The sequence below is a fragment of the Lonchura striata genome, chromosome 1 (genome assembly GCF_046129695.1).
Source record: "Lonchura striata isolate bLonStr1 chromosome 1, bLonStr1.mat, whole genome shotgun sequence".
Lineage (NCBI taxonomy): Eukaryota > Metazoa > Chordata > Aves > Passeriformes > Estrildidae > Lonchura > Lonchura striata.
In genome coordinates this window covers 150547655-150565561 of record NC_134603.1, presented here as the reverse complement: position 1 = coordinate 150565561, position 17907 = coordinate 150547655, and the positions used below count along the sequence as shown (strand labels likewise).

General features: G+C 38.3%; 1 protein-coding gene across 11 annotated transcripts in view; it reads right to left on the bottom strand.

Moving 5' to 3' along the window:
• KMT2C (lysine methyltransferase 2C) overlaps positions 1-17907 on the bottom strand; it is a 189860-nt gene that overhangs the window by 46040 nt on the left and 125913 nt on the right. For 8 of the 11 annotated variants that reach the window (XM_021555310.3, XM_021555312.3, XM_021555311.3 and 5 more), the window contains 9 exons: positions 17372-17553; positions 16502-16666; positions 15795-15904; positions 10309-10374; positions 8639-8851; positions 5881-6009; positions 4513-4632; positions 1975-2105; positions 221-407 (listed from right to left, as the gene is read on the bottom strand). In XM_021555310.3, coding sequence (XP_021410985.2) covers positions 221-407; positions 1975-2105; positions 4513-4632; positions 5881-6009; positions 8639-8851; positions 10309-10374; positions 15795-15904; positions 16502-16666; positions 17372-17553 — 1303 coding nt within the window. The remainder of the gene's footprint in view (positions 1-220; positions 408-1974; positions 2106-4512; positions 4633-5880; positions 6010-8638; positions 8852-10308; positions 10375-15794; positions 15905-16501; positions 16667-17371; positions 17554-17907) is intronic. The other 3 variants (XM_021555320.3, XM_021555316.3, XM_021555322.3) reach the window with 3 other exon arrangements.

The following is a 17907-nucleotide window of genomic DNA, read 5'->3' as shown; positions in this document are numbered from 1 at the left end:
ATTGATGAGTCATCTACTGCTCTTTCTGAAACAGCTGGAGCCCTTGAGAAGAATATCACTAAATATCAGTGTTAGCTAACCCCACAAGGACAGTTCATATATAGAATGCTGAAAAACATCCAATAAACTGTGTGAAGAAAGGGGGAAAGAGTGTGTAAAAGCCCCAATCACCACAATAAAATCAAACTACTGAATTATCACTAAGTTCAGGTTTCTATACCTTGAGGTCCCAGTTTTGCCTGAGCTGGAGTGGAAGTGGAGCTAAGAAGGGGGTCAGATGAAGGATCCAGGAAACTGGTGGCCAAGTTCGTTTTACAGGAAAGTGGAAGTGACTCTTCAGGTAAATTATCCAGACTCATCTTGTTCTGTCGACTGGTATCCAGTAAATCTTTCCCAAAAAAAGCCTCCTGCAAAGAAGACAAAATGATTTGACAGTGTAGGAAGAACACTGTATTGACTGAAAAATTTGAGTAAATGACAAGGTTAAGATTAAAACCCAGGGATTAGTAAGAATATAAAAACCAGAATCTCAAGTCTCACAAACATTCCAGTATGGTACTATCTCTTCCAGGCTACAAGTTACCTAAGGAAGCTACGTTACCAAAGTTTTAGGATTAAATGAATGCCTTAAAATTACACAGAAAAACTTTAGTCTTCTTACACATATGTGGCACAGAGAGTGTACCAATGCAGTGTTATTATCTATCACAATTGTTTTATTGTTTGAAGTATTTCTCCTTGCACAAAAAGAGAGCTGAAGAAGGGGCATGTTACTGGGCAACTTGATGTAGAACCCTGGTTCCATTTTGAGAATTAACCATACCCTGATTTCACAAAATCATCCTCATGGCTAACTGCAATAACAAAATACCTGAAGATGTTTAACTTACATTGTAAAAGTAGCTTTTTAAATATTACATAATAGTTATCACTCACCTAAGCCTGAATACTCAGTAATTTGACAACCTTTACTCATTATTTAACAACCATTCTGTTTCATATTGTCTTTAAAATCTTGATTTAGGATACAGTTCTAGAAATAAATCTAAATATGGATTTTTCAGTAGCAATTATTGCAATACCAACAAAGAATCTAAGAAATATTCTATGTTTTAAAGGAGTAAAACATGCATTAAAAATATCTATCCTTATTAGTCCAAAGGAAACGTTGTTTAAGTATTTTCTTTCCAAGTCACTTCCCCACTTATGAAACACTGTTTTTTTAAAGAGAAAATGTTCTTCCTCTCTGTTAATTTTTTGCTTTCAATCCCAATACAGTTCATGCCATGAAGTCTGGTGAACATCTACAAGACAATGAAAGTTCCAGCTTTGGAAAGTTCCCTTCACCATGAAGAAGGTGGCTGAGAAGAACAACAAGCCAAGTAAGTGAGATACATGTATATATAAACCAGCCAGTTTGTAACCTGCTTAATGGAAGGAAAGTTGCTCAATCACCATTAATATCCTGGTTATTATCCACAACTGCTGCCTCTTACCTGCTAGGAACACCACGAAATCAATGGGAGGGAAGTACAGACATTATTGTGGTAGAGAGATGCAGGGCATATAAATCCATAAAACTGTATGAAACAAGTTCCCCTTATCAAGTCATGTTCTATAACCCTCAAAAAGCAAAACGGGAAGCTGAGGAAGTGGCCTGATCAGATTAAGACATCCTACAGGGCTGAATGTGGAAACATCATGTGTCAGTTCAGAGAGCAGAAAATGGTTTTTCCACCCCATCTCATCTCAGAACAAGGAGAGATCCAAATAGATCGAGAAGGATCCTCCAGAATCCTGGAGATTTGATGTAACATACAGTGTCCTGTAAAAGCTCCTGAACGTTCTTTACAGAAAACCCATTTTATTTAAATCATCATTTTGGAATAAGAAAAGCAACATTATTGGTTTAACGCATGAAGAGTAGGCTTTTTAAACAGATTTACAACACCAGGAGCAGACCACCAGCTTTACCTGCAAGTAGGCAGGAAAGGTTTCTTCGAGTTTATTTTTCTTTTTCCTGTAACGCTTTTTGATTTTCTCAGTACTTTCAGAAGCTGGGGTAGACTCCTCCACTGGAGTGTCTGGCAGTTGCTCTGTCCAACCTACAAAGGAACATCAGGGCACAAGTAAATAAAATACTCAGTATTTTGCTGTAAAGATACAGTGGCAGCACACCTGGCTACCTCTGGGTTTATGGGTTACTGCACATCCCTCCAGATGCATTCCAAAGGTGGCTTTTGTCCAGCTCTGAACTGCCCTGACCTCCCAGGCTCTGGCAGCAGGAAATGCCAGATGTGACACTAGCCACATCACTGTTGTACCTCCAGGTACACACAGACCTCTAACTTCTGCATCCCCAGGCAACCTAAGAATCCCCTAATTTGACAGAAATTATAGGTACTGTTCAACCAGATATTTTAAAAGAGAATTCCACTGAAGAAGTACCTCCAGTGTCATCAATACTGAGTTCCACACTAACCACCTTTCATTTCATACACTATTTTTGCTCAAATTAGAAGTAATTTTTTTTTTAAAATCTGAGAAAGAACTATCATATAAATAATGAACAGCCTAGAATAAGAAATCTATAAAGACGCCCTGCAAGAAAAATCACACATTTATTCAGCTGTCATATTTCAAAGTGGCACTGCTTTTTCTAATAAACACAAAAGCACACAGTGTTCATCAATCATTCAGTATTTTATTACAACAGAGCAAGAAAAACACTGCAGGTAATGCAGAACTTCTCAAATTCTGCTACTTCTGTCTTGCCAAAGCAAATTACATGAAGTTAAGGACTATGGCAAGTTATTTAAAACTGTATTATCATGGTTTTATACTGCTTTATACTGCAGTGATCTCCTGTAGGATATCCAGAGGATCATGAGTAGAATGAGGTTCACCAACACTGTGACCTCTGCACTGTCTCAGAGGGAGTTTTTACAGAGAAAAGGAGTGGATGTGACAAGGGTGCAAAAAATCCTGATAAAGCTGATGTACTGGCCACTGAGAAGCAGGCTCTTGGCAAACTATGATTTGTATTTTTCTCAACGAGCAATTATGCCTGAGCAGACAAAAAGAAGCTCCAACTTCCAAATGATGAATACTTGTTTAAGAATATTCCTTTTTAACAATATGCATTGTAGTGTTACCCAGAATGGGGAATTAGCTTTTAAGCTAATTTTTAAAAGAAGTTTTACTTCAAGGAGCAGACCCCTATGCAAATTAAAAGATCTAACAGAAGATTTTCAGCACAACCTGACATTAGGCAGTATGCTACACTGAAATATTTACAAAGCAGAAATACAGCTGTAACACTAATATTGAAGAGAAAGCAAACACTATACCAAGATTGGGAACTCAATCAGAATATCTGGCTGCACTGATAAAATAAATGTTTATTGCCTTTATGAAGTAGTTCTACAAATGTAAGCACAGACAACACTCGAATGTTCGATTTTAGTAATACTGCCTCAATGCTGTAGCAAAGATCCAGTCTCCACCATGTACAAATCTACAGCAAGAGACTGATCTGGCTCTACAACAGGTAAAAAAACAACAGATAAGCTGAAAGGAGAGAGTGACAGGAGAAATCACAGGCCAGGGTCTTTAACTGGGGTGGTATCAGCCATCCTTTAGAAGCACCTGCCTCCGTCTACTGACTTTCCAGGGAACAGGCTTTGAATTAAATATATTCCACATCTCTACTGAATGATACCTCAACATCCTCTAGATTAGTGTGAGCAACTCCAGATGGATGGAATAATTTAGCCTAATCACACAGAGCAAGAAAGAGAAAAAGGCCCATGAATAAAATCTGACTCCTTGTTAGGTGCCCAGTCTACTGAGAATTGCAGTGTCAGAGGTATGAAAATGGCTCTGCCATGGGAAAAGGCACCCAACAAAGTCAAGGATCCCTCAGCCCTGGAAAAGGCAACACTGATGGGGAAATATGACATACATCTAGAAAATATTTCTAGAATCAATGATATTTTAAAAATAATCTTTCATAACATTAAACATAAGGACAGCTTATAAAACTCCCAGATATCTAATATCTGGCTTGAAACACAAAAGGAATTATTTCTTTGTGCAACAATAACATAAGACTAAATTCTCTAATAAAGGATTTTCCAGAGCATAAAAGGATTTGTAAAAATTGATTAGACACACTCATGAAATATGAAAGACTGATGAGTATTAAAATTGATGGTCCACAAGACACCCTTGGACCAGGGCTACATCTGGAGAAGGTGTATCAGAAAGAGGATTGCTCTAAATCTAACATCATCATCATAATTTTCACTATTTATCTCCTACAACAGCCTGCAATTCATTGTTTCAGTTTCTTTGCACATCTCAGGCTCTGTTGAAATGATAGCTATGCAGGAATGGGTATTTTCAGTTGAATGAATAAAGTCATCATGACAAACATACATGTTGATGAGCTGTATAGCTTTTACTGCATTAAGTATGAACAATCATTTAATATTAAATTCCTGCACTTACCTTCATCTCTGCCAGGCAACTGTTCAGAAACAGATCCAGAAGAATCTTTTCTGGAGAGAGATCTTTTTGTCTTCCCCTGCCCCGTACGACTTCTCTGACGTACCATAAATCCACCAATACCTGAACAAGGAAGCAAAAATTCAATGTATTGAATAAAAATTGTGTTTCATAGCACAAATAAGAGCCAAGATTACTCTGCAGGTCAAGGAGACTGCTGCATCTAGATTTCTAGGAATGAATCTGAGATATTTGCGGGGTTTTAATTTAGAATTTTAAGAGACATTTCTGAATTTTTATGTCTCAGTGGGTACACATGTAATGAAAAATGATCAGAATTTCAGGACTGTAGAACATCCACAAAAGTTCAAATCACCAAACCTGGCAACTTTCAGATGCTGGTTTTCCCCTCCCTTGGGGCAAACTGATGAGTTGCTGGAATTAGCTGTCAATCTACCAAATGAAACCTATTAAAGAACCTCAAAGGACCACAAAAAATCCTCTGCAAATAGCTCTAGAGAGCCCACCACTCCAAATGATGCTACTAGAGAAGGACATATCCCAAATAAAAATATAACTAATCAGCATCATACTGGCCTGAAACTCCTGAATCCTTCACTAGAGACTGACTGCAGAGTTCCTGATCCTTTGCAGTTGGTGTTTATGTATCTAAATGTATCAGATACAGTTCTGTTTCATTTTCCAGGGGAATTGCTGGCTGCAGAAAACTAATGGATAACTAATGGATGTATTCTACATAGACACAGCTCAACTGTTTGTGCACCAAAGACATACAGTTCATTAACTCAGTCAGGATAATTAAAGAGTCAACTGCACAAAGAAATTAAAATAAATTAGTTCATCCAGTAACTGAATTCATTAAAATTCACCTGTCAGAAGTAATCTGCAAATACTTGGTAAACTACTCTTTAAAAATATTTCAGAAAACACATAAAATAACTGCTAAAAGTTGTCTGAAGTTCACGTATTTCCACATATACATACATACACACATAAAAACTCTTCTTCAATAATTATAGAAATACAGCTTGTATCAAGTTGTATCAAGTGAGCTGCTCAAGATCAATTTCCTATCAAGTTAAAAATCAATAAGGCACAGATCTGAGCTACTACAAGCAACTGACAAGCACACTAAGAACAAGTGCACTGCTGACCAGCAACCTTTTGAAAAGTGTTTTGGCAAAGAAGAAAAAAAAGCAACTTGAAACAGAATGGGGAAAAAATCTACAGTCAACAGTAAGCAAAAGAATACTTCAGAATTTCAAAGTGTTTTCAAATCTTTATTCTTTTGTAACTATACAGAAAACAATGAACAATGGACACACAGTGATCTAAGTTACTTTATCCTACCAGGTCTGTATGGTTTTCGCTTCCTTTTTTTAATCCCATCAGCTCCTTCAGCCACTTTGGTATCATCATCCACAGCTTCCCGTTCTGGGCTGGAATCTGATTTTCCATCACAATCCATAAGGTCACCTTCTGCAGAAAAGAGGCAATGGTAACTTTAACTGGAAAATCCAAAGAAAATTATTTTTTCCAAAATGTCCACATCTGACTGTTTTATGATAAACTGGATGAGAATGACAGATTTTTCAAAAGGGTAACAGATACTCATAATCCCTGGACATTTTTGGGAAACCCATCCTATTAATACACACATTTCCTATGAGATGATGTTTAGACAAAACCAGCAAATAAATACTGTAATTAGTATACATGAATCAGAGAAAGCTTTTGGTACCTTCTTTGGAAGCTTGTGCTAAGTGTCTGAGCAATCTCTAGCTATTCCATCAAGGCATATGGATCCAATTTACCAAGATATACTTCATTTTCTTCACTGTCCTAGGTGTTCTTTGGCAGGGCTTTTTTTTTTTTTTTTTTAATTGAGAAGACACTTAAAAACTGTAGCCTGCACTTGGAAAGTGTAATGACTTCTAGTGTAGGGGCTCATGACTCGAAGCTGTGTGACTGACTGAAAGCAGACTGATCTGTGAAGAGGAATTTGATTTATATAATACAAAATTCAGCCCAAAGGAATTACTCAGCCTTGAACATGAAGACTATAATTCAAAGTTAGAGTTTATAACTGTGGGAAAGCAGGGTAGAAACAGATGTAAAGTATGTTGACACTAAAAAGCCTTTGTTGTTGAAGAGAGAGGGAACTAATTCTTCTTGATATCCCCAAAAAGACCTTTTCTCATAATCCTTCTGAAATGTTAAATATGTTCTCACCCCTGAAAAGATACTGTAATTCTCATGTTCTGCTTTGGATATAGGTGTATAATTCTAGATGGAGTAAAACCCCATGCAGTTTTAAGAGGGAGGAACGTTGTGGACTCTTCCACACCACTTTTGCTGTAGTGGAATTGCAACCCTCACTCTTCCACAGGTTAGGTCATGGCCCAGACTTTCCCACTGATAAAGACCTCACTGAGTTCTACCAACAAAGCCAGTGGATGGCAAAGGCCACCAAGCTGAAGCTCCCAAAGCAAGCTCAACTTTCAAGTGGATTCTAAAATGTAGAAGACCAAATGAAATCTGAACCTGATGCAAGCCTGCAGACAAGATGGTAACAAAATTCCATGAGCTCAATTTTCTCAGATAAAGCTTTTTTTTTTCCACCTGGAACATCAAGAGTCAAAAGTTTTTTCCTGTTCCCCTGGAATTTCTACACTGTGTTACTCCAGTCAAAGCCATGGCACAGTTTTATTCATGCTGATGCTCATACAAAAATGCCAGATATTTGGAGACAGATACTGATCCTCTCTCCAGAATAGAGCCCTATACACCCAGAGCTTCAAGGAAATCCAGCCCATCTCCTATGTACTCACTGTGCTTTATCTTCAAATAAGGCAACAAAAGGTGATCAGAACTGAAACTGAAATTGTGGATGCTCTGGCTCTTCCTTTCATACCCTGCTATCACATGTATATATCCTGCTATCTACTTGAAAAGACCTTGAAAAGACCTACCACTTATCAAAGCCAACAAGCAGACAAAGAAGTCAGAAAAAGTAATACAGAAAACAGGCACACATTTTTAAAAGTAAATATTATTAACCACTGAAGGAGAACAAGGGAAGTGACTAGCTGCCTCCAAATTCAAAAGCAGTTTTTGCTTTCAAAAGCCCAGGTGATGGAGAATATGAAAATGTGAGATGAAATTTCAGAGTCCATGTAATGCTAGGATGGTGTACCAAACCCTGTGATTACTGAAAGACATGAAAGAAAAACAAACTGTTTAAAAGGTTAAAAAGAAATAAAAGGAAGATATTTTTAGTAAAGAATAGTTCTAGTCAACAACAAAGGATAAGAATGTGCTCATCAAACAATGGAACCATACTTCTATCAACAAGTTAACACTGAAATTTCACTGATGGCTGAACCACGCAGCTTCTTACGACATTTAATCTGATTAACAAGGCAGTGTTGCATTACAGAATTGTGGGGAGGCACCTGTGTGCCACAGTTCCTTCTCCAGAGGCACCTACATGACCAATGCAATGACTTTGTCACCTGCCACTGGAAGGAGCCTTGTCCCAGGCCATGGATTAACACCTCTTGTGTCATCACCCTTCTCAGCATGCACAGGCAGACCATGGCCAGGACAATGGTGCTGCAGCATGCATGTGTTAGCCCAGATCACTGACTCTCACTTCTTTCAGAAAAGAGAAATACTCTGAGCACAGAACTACTCCACTTTCCCACTTGATTATAGTACCAGCCTCTCAGTGATACAGACGTTGCTTTGCTGAGCCAAAATTTTCAAACAGTTTGCACTGAATTTGAGTACACCTGTACTCTATGAGTGTGCAACGTTTCCCACAGGTAACCCAAAGATTAGACAAAAAAAATCATCTCCTATTTCCAGTGCTGACAACCCTAGAAAGGTGAATTTCCTATAGGATGGATGACCCATAAACAGAACAACAAGGAAAATTCCTGAAATGGACAACAATGAGCCATGACTACTGTTCAAGAAATTTCCATAAAACATTTTGTACAGAACACAGGAGTATCAGTGTAATAAAAACTCCCAGGGATATTTGCAATACACACAGGTACTGCAACACTCCAAGCTACAAGACATGCCAAAAGTAGACTGCTACCTCTACTGTCATCCATCTCCCCATCTCTTGAGTGTTCTGACTGGGCATCTGGGGGTGTCTGAAGCACAGCCACACTGTTCTGATTTATAATCTTCAGTTTAAGCTTTGGTTTCGTCCGTTTTCTTCTCGGTACTGTAACAGTGAGGCTCTGTAACTGAGACATGCCGGATTCTGTCAAGCAGACTCCATCCTGGGTGTATGTCTTCGGTGGGTCTATAAAAGTTGAATGAATCATAACAGCAATATAAAACTCTTTTAATTTACAAGTCTTTGATTTTTTATGAATAGCACTTAGAAGAGTTAATAATCCACAAGTATGGAGCTGACCCGTGAGTGAAGAAATCGGGATAAATAAACCAGAGATAACTGACACTGTCTTACACGTTACAATTACAACTTTACGATTTAGAGTCTGATATCAAATCCAGCAATAATCCATTACATTGCTATGAAACAACTTATATCAAGGACTCATTAGAAAGAACAATTTGATTATGGAAATTGGTGCCCTGCAAGGCATTTCTGTATTACTGGCACCCACAGGAAACTGTGCAAGTCATACTTTGCGTCCCTGTTGACTGTCAGCTAAGGCCCCCATTCAGCCCTCAGCACTTGACCTTCATCTCATTAACAACCTTTAACCTCCAAGAACTCCTGGTAACTCAGAGAAGTTATCAGCTCTATTTAATAGGCAGAGAAAAAAAATCCAAGTTGTATCAAGTGAGCCGCTCAAGATCAAACAGGAAATTATGGGCAGAACCCAAGTCTCCCAAGACCTGCAAGACTGCTTCCTCCTCAAGCTGTTAAATGACAATTGAGTCCACTGATAAACTCTAATATTCCTTAATTCACCATGCAGAAAGGCCCTGTCACCTGTGGTAGGGTCCTGCAAGTGGAAGCCTGGGAACTTTCAGGGAATTGCCAAATAATGAAGAGGCTGCAATGATGCTTCAGCTCTCTGGAGCCAATTAAATCACAATTTGGTAACACAGCTTTTGAAAACATACAAATACAATAGCATTTGTTCCATTTAACCAAAAACTTTTCTCATGTAACATCTGACAATACAGCTGGTTCTGAACAAGTTCTTCCTACTTGACTGCCTTTTTACACCAAACTTGAAAGGTATGTGTGTTTCAAAAACATCTCACACTCTTTTTCAGATTGAATATTTCAGGGGAGAAGTTTCTCTCAGGTGTCAAATAGAAAAAAAAACTCTGATGTGAGGGAAGCTGTCCTAACATGATGGAAGCTGCTGGGTGCTATCATTGTAAAGACTGAATTGTGAGTAGGCTTGTCAGGATTATAAATTCCTAGCACAAACCAGACAAACATAGAAAAGCTGCATCCTCCTAACAGCTCAAGCCTGTAAACATTTGTGTACATGCCTGACTCAGCCACGAAGTGTTATCACCACTGATATTAAGGCAAGCAACTAAGACTGTAGGATCAAAGCATAATTTATAGGAATTATTATAGTGCAGGTATGGCAGGCAAGAGAGAAGAAAGAAGAGAGAACGAGGGAAAAAAATGGAAAGCATGCTGTGGTAACTGAAGGATAGTTAATGCTGTGTGTTACAAAACCACAGGAAAAGGAATTTTTGTCTCATATAAAAATACACCCTTAAAATATTCTAAATGATCAGATATTAAGCATTTCCATTCTTTACCTAGTTCTTTTGATTTTGAAATAATCTGAGCTCCAACTGATGAATCACAACAGTCCAAAGAAGGCACTGAAAAATATAAGGAAAATAATTTCAACTTTTAAAAATGGTGACTTAATTTAAATTTAAACTATCAATTTTTCTTCAAGTAGTTCCATTAAACTCCCTAATTTATACTGCTGGCAATTATTTACTTGCACCTTTAAAATAAAGTGCTTTCCAGCATCACAGATGTGATTACAAAAGAAGTCTGATACCAAATGGAGTTCTCCAATTTCCTAAAGCCAAGAATGGCATTGGAATAGCACCGAACTCAATGGGAAATTATCTCCTTCTACTGGACCAAGGGCAAATGAATACACTGGCTCTTTTGGGTTGGCAAGCAACCCCTACACTAGTCATGATGTTCAGGTTTTGCTGCCCTAATCATTAAAACTGTGAGGGTTTTGTGAAGTGGGTATTGATCAGTATTTTCCCCAGGAGGGGCTAGCACACTCCAAGAGCTTTGCACACAAGGCTCTCACTGTAGCTGTGCTGTCAGGCCTCTTACACAGCACTTGGAGAAGGCTGAAGTATTGACAACAGGTAACACAGGACCTGCTGAAGTTAGATAGGGCAATTCTTATTCCAGATAAGAGTACTGATAAATGGAACAGCAGAAACTCAGCTTAGAAACTACACCTTGTGTGCTACACTACAGGGCAGCAGTGGAACAGTGGGACTGAAAAAATAATAATCAAAATGTCCTGCAATACAAGGCTACTTTAGTAGCCTAAAAATGTGCTTCCCTTTTGCTTTAACTGCATAACTGCAATCATGCTCCACTCACCTATGATGTGTACACTAAACTTTTAATATTAGTAGTGACTTCACAGCGATTACATAGACAGAGCAATAAAGTGAAAATTAGGAGCTCCTATCTAGCAAACACTGAACTAGAATCAAAAAACCTGTTAGTCAGGCACAGTTAGCATTACCACAGAAGCAAGTTTATCCACACTTCTTTTCTTTTTTTTTTTGGCCTACAAACATTATTCATACTGAATTTAAGATTCAAGATAACATCTGGAGTATTTCCTTTGTGCCTGTCACACCAGCTGAGACCCCTGAGGCAGAGAACCTGTGGGGTGTTCTGTGTGTCACATCAACCATGGCACGTGTGCTGCTGCTTCCACCTCACAAGACATCATGGGAGTCAGGACAAGATGGGGAAAAGCACAAAAGCTTCCAAGTAACACTTACAATGAGTATGAAACATACAGGATGCTTTCTAGCATATAAACAAATTTAAGGAAATTGCAAGTCTGTCTTCAAAAACTACAGTGCTTTGAAAATTTTATGTAATGTGCAACTAATGCACAGGGTATAACCTACAGAAAACCAGTATTTCATTGAATTAGTAAATAAATGGAGCCTATGAGAGCTACTGAAAAACTGAACTCAACAGTGGAGAGAAAGACGAAAAGAAAATAAATTGGAAATGACGTTTTGAAAGAGACATAAAACCAGAAAGAAACAAAAAACAGAGGAAAAGCTGCAGAAAGGAAGATATTGAAAAAACAGAATATAGGCAGATTGTAAGAACTATTCAAAGTGGAATAAGACATCATCTGTTCATTTAATTTCTTATAATTTGCAAGATGGTTTTAATACTGAAGTAGCAATTATTGAATTGGATCTAAAGTAAACAAGAAAATCAGAAAGGCAGTTGTGAACAGAAATTTGAAATCCTTAATTTAAAAGTCAAACAAGAGAGATATCTTCTCATCCAGGTCAGACTGAACAATTTTAGCTCTGGAGACTGAATAGAGTTGAAAGGCTCAAATAAACAAGCTGACAGTGACAGAGGTGAGGCCTTCAGAGACCCACTCATAAAAACTGCACGAACAAACAGTGTTTGAAGACAGTATCAAACATACTTCCAGGAAAGGAGCTAATTAGAGTGCAGATTAAGGATTACAATCAATAAAATGGGTAGCAGAGAAGCACAGTACTAATAGAGAAGGCCTATCCAAAGGAAAAAAAAATTAAATTGAAAAATAATAGTGCTTTCTGAGGCATTCTGCTGAAGTTTAACCAAAATTGCTTAACTTATCTGCAAAAGGGTTTAAATGTGGTGAATATTCTACAGCATTTAGTAGCCTTGGCTGAAAGCAAATAATTGCAAAGAATGTAATAATGAGACAAGAAAACGAGTTCATTTTTAAGGCTGTTATAGAAAAGAACAATTCTACGAAAAAATGAAACCAGCATATGGAATAGAGTGGAATGATTGGTGTAAAAATACAGCACTAGCAGAGCACTCTTTTATTGGGTGCCTGCATAATTGTGTCAATGACACAGGGATTTTTTTGGTAAATGCAGTAACACAAGAACATTAGAGCTGACGTTGTAAATGTGCCAAATAATAAAAAAATTCAAAAGTTAATTTTTTAATATATAGTATTATGTTGGGTTTGAATCTTGTAAAGTACACAGGATTAAAATTTCAGAACGAAGAAAAATTTACATCAGTTTAATGAAAATGATACAACAGAGACTGCCAGCCACAATGTGTCTCACTGGCAGTATCAGATACCCCTGGAGAGGGGTAAGTGACACCAAATCCTCACTGCTTCCATGAGCATGTTTACTTGAGCCCCAGGAGGAATAACTGCACACAGGCAGCTTCAGAAACTGCAGGGAGATCAGTTGTAACTGTTTACAGAAAACCAAGCAGAGCTCTGCATCCTGCAGAGGAACAAAAACAGCAGCCACGGAGGAGGAAGCTGGAGTCAGGATGGAGACAGGATGGGAGTAAGTAAGGAGGGATGAAATTTGCAGATGGGGCATATGACATGCAAGGGCAAATGACACAAAGGCAGAACTGCTGAGTAGACCATCAAGAACTGCTTGTACAGGAGATGATGTGGGTGAGAGACACACACCCCACTCTTGAACATGCAGGAATTACAGCACAGGGAAAAGCTGCTGCTACCTAATGTACCTGCCTAGCATCTAGTCATGAGAATTATAAATTTCTCTACAGTACACAGTAATGTGCTGGGGGATGTTTGTTATAACTTGAGACAGTACTAAAAGGAACCTGTTAAAATAGTCATCAGTGATGATTATTTCACAATAACCTAGTAATGAAGATTTCTGGTACACTATGCTGGAGCAAATCTTACACCATTCTGGTTTTTGATATTTATGTATGTTCAAGAAGAAAAACACTATCTTTTTTTTTCTGTTTCTTGAAGAAGATGACTTTTTAAGAATATCAGGTATGATGAGACAGGGAAGAGCTCTTACAAATTTAAAAATGTTTCCACTTTCTGAAGAAAGAGAAATGAAAGTTTCTTCTCAATACCTACACACAAGAACCATTTATTCTTCACCACGGGTACGCCTGTAATATTTTGTTTCTTTATTAGGTTCAGGGGCTCTTGTTTCTTCTAGGAAGAAAGTGCTTACAAACCCTGTAATAATACTTGCAACACATCTATGATACATTAAATGGAAAGGGCAAGAACCATCCCAGTAAGAATCCCACAATATGACACATTTTTAGATGCTTTCTACTGCTAACATTTATTTCCCTAAGTTTATCAAATACTAATTCTTCTCACTTTGAAAAAAAATATAGAAAATTTCCACAGAAGTTATAGAAGAATTCATGAAAGACTGAAACATTTCATATAAAAGTACATGCAGGTATTTCTATCAACATGCATCAAAGGACATATTCAGACATGCAACTGTGCAAATGTACACGTGTTAGAGAGGTTTTAATACGAAAGAATAAGCTGAAAAACTTGTCTTATAAAAAAAGGTGAAAAAAACCTGCAAAGAAAACTTGGGAACTCCCAAGGGACTGGCTCCTATTCCTTGGAATCCGAACCTATGCAACACAACTACTCAGAGGTGTGCAGGAAGGACTAACTCAGGGGCCAGCTTCTGCCTGGAAGTGAAACACCTCTTGTGAAGCTGTTCCATCTGATATATCATGAGCTTTAATTATCTCTACAAGGTAGCTCTGCCAGCTCCAAAGAGAAAGGAAGAAGTATTTCTTACTTGAATCTTTTTGCTTTAAGTACTCAAAGCTTATTATAAACATACACAAAAGTCTATGTTGTATCTGCAAGTTTCTTGCTTTTTCCACATATAAAACCTCTTTCCTTTTGAATTTTTGGAAGCAGATCTTTACAATGAAATGACTTGCAGGAATACAGAAGCATTAGTCATTTTTCTATTAGTGATAAAAATAGGTTCCTTGGAAGTCTTCCAGCAGGGAGTATATAAACCTCCAAGGTCAGGTCAGTAAGTTACAATTACTGCTGTGATGAGGACATCACAGTGTTAACGGACATTAGATGCTATATTGAACTTTTCTTGGCAGACATCTCCAGCTTCACAACATCTTCCATCTTGATCAGGAAAACCAATCTTACAAACCAACTTCTTGTTGGATATGAATTTTTCTTGACATGTTTGCTTAGTTCTGTTCTCTTGTGATACCTCAATGAAGGGCTAATATGAACACTTTCATGTGCTTATGCTAAAAATGGGAATAGGTGTCAATGTTAAAGGAGCCAACTGAAGCAGCAACTTCCCTGAGCTGACATGCAGGGAAAACAGACCTGGGCTATCATCCTTGCAACAAGATTAAAATATAAGACTATAAATCATGTCACAGGCCAACCTAACTGCTGACAGGCCACTCACAGGAACATCAACCAGCACTATCCCATGGAACCAGATGCTGTAAATGTGCTTAAAGTGCAGTAACCTCAGCTCCTGACGTGCCATTACTCAGAACTGTGATACAGACCAACAAGGCTGTCAGTATCCATGTCCAGAGAAGTGCAAAGTTCATCAGAAGGAATTACACATTTTAATTAATAAGGAAGTGATAACTCCCAAACAAAGAATTATGGCCAATTCTTTTCAAGATTGCATCTAGGGAGGGAAGCACTGGTCTTGAATATCAAGATTGCAGCTAGGGAGGGAAGCACTGGTCTTGAATACTGGGAGAGCTGAGGAAAAGGCATTAGGAAAACATGAAGGAGGATGGGAAAAATGCTTACACAGACTGTTACAACTACTGCTGCCTCAGACAGCCTCAAAACATCAAAATACACAAACTTTTTCTGCTTAGAAATAATTTTCTGATTCTTCTGCAGATGTAACTTTAGAGAATTGGGCATTCTTCCTGATACTTGACAAAGTGAGATGCCTTTGACCCCTTCACTACCAAATGCTCTTAGCAGTTTATCCTTATCTTTCAATACCTCTACCTAGAATTCCCAAGAGGTTTCCTCGGGCCTAAATCACTCGAGTGTGCAAAAGAGCCTAAGACAGTTCCACAAGAGCCCTTAAAACAAACACACACACAAAAAAAATCTTACTTCTACCACGAGCCAAACCTCCAGCAGAGCACAGAACACATTCCCAAACCTATTTATTGCAGTGTGCAATCCTGCCATTGGTTTCGATCGTCTTCTTACCGTTCGTTGGTGGAATGTATGGCCTACAAATGGTACAGTCAAAACCCATATCAGCTATGTTTTCCACTTCCTCCTCTGTGTTTAAGTTCTGACAGATTGCATGCATCCATCTAGAAATTAAGTGGGGGAAAAAATACAATTTAAAGGAAATAGGTGGTGTTTTAGGAGACCCAAGTATCAGTCTATGGTCCAAGTAAATGGGGAATAGTTGTTCAGTTTGAATTCTTTTAGGGAGAAACCACAGAATCAGGTTTTCCATCTACAGCATCCCCTACAGTGGTGTGTGATACATCCTGTATATGGAGCAGCAGATCAACTATTTCCCTCCACAGGAAGGAACTCTCTATAAAACAATCTCCCAAGTATGTTTTTGTATGGTAATTTTCTCCCTATATTGCAATGATTTTAATTACTTTATACAACATAATCTAGATTCAGCCTCACAACAACAGTCTTGTGAGGTAAATTAGTTTTATTTTTACAGGGCAGGGGGGAAGAAGCACAGAGTGATTAATTAATTTGCCCAGAGTCGGACAGTCAAATCTGTGGTACAACCAGGAATGAACTACTAAGAGACTTCTGAGACTCAGTAATCCAGTGTTCTTTACCACATGACCATTTCCTTCATCTCTATGCTTTTACATTAGGGGGAAAAAATAAAATAAGACTTGAACAGGAAAAACATGTGAAATATTAGAAATCCTTACCGATCACACTGTCTACACTGAATTATGAGCTCCTCATCCCTGTACGTGCGGTAGCAGATTGGGCAGGTAGACAAACTTGCACAAGGAGCACACTGTGTGTAATTATTTTGCCATTCACATCTTAAACCTGGAGAAGTTGCTCCACAGTGTCTGCACCAAACACACCTACAGAACAGACAAAATAATCTATTACTGTCAGTTCACAGAAAGATGATTTTGTGGCTTTAAATCTCTTCCACTTAGAATGAGGTGAGTAATTAAGTTTTAACTTAACAACATATATTTAATCACAAATTTTTAAAAACATTTTTTGTAATTTTTAAAGAACGTTTCTAATTAATAATTCCCTTGAAACTGCAAAATTAGGCAGATGGGTTCTTGTAACAGCTCAACAGGTCAAAGGAGTTCCTGCTTCCAGTTGCCATTCACTTTGAGATCTGGAGACTTAACCATGTGAGAGGTCTGATCTGTTTGTTTCACCCAAGTAAAACAAATGGTTTTCACAGGGTTTTGTGTTGAGAACACAAGGGTGAAGCACCCATTCATTTTTCCAACTGAACACTGGAATGATTACAATGAATGTAAACTGGAAAATTTTTTTGCTATGAGTTTCAAAAGATAAGTTTTTTCTATCTCTGATTATGTGGTTTTTGGTATGAAGAAGCAGTTTTAAGAGGAGGTAAGAGTTTCCCTTACACACTGATAATTGAAAAAAACAACTCAAAAGCATTTTGTTGGCTTTGTTTGACACACCTGACTTAGACACAATTAAAACCTTGTTACAATTCAACTGACACTACAAATACCAAGTGACAGAGAGAAGCAGAAGAGGCCAGGAGTCAGCACCTCCGACCCCAGAACCAAACACACCATTTGCACTTCCAGCCTCCCTTTGGCACAGTCTGCAGGGGTGGGTCCAGGCAGTAGGTGTGGTAGCTGATGTCGCAGTCGTCGCACAGGAGGAGTCTCCCTGGATCCGTGGCTTTCCCACAGGCTTCACACACTGTGCACTCCAGGCACCTCCAACCTTTGCTAAGTACCACTTTAGTAATCTGAAAAATGCAAGGTGAGAATTAGTTGCAAATGGCTCAGTGAAGTGTGATTAATGTATAAATTAAGGTCTGGTGTGTGGAGCTCAGGATGCTCTTCTGGGCACACCACCCACATCTCGAGAAGCTCTTTATCAATTAGACTTTCTGAAGCTTCAATGAACAGGAATGGATTAAAGAAAGAAACTGTCCTCCTTTCTGATCCTTTTAAGAACAGGTGCAGTGTTTCCCTTTTTAAGTCACCTGGGACTTCACCTGACTGCCAGGACTTTTCAAATATGGAAAGTACCATGGCAGCTACATCAGCCAATTCCCTCAGGACTCTGGGATGCATCTTGTCAGGTCCCAGAGACTTGT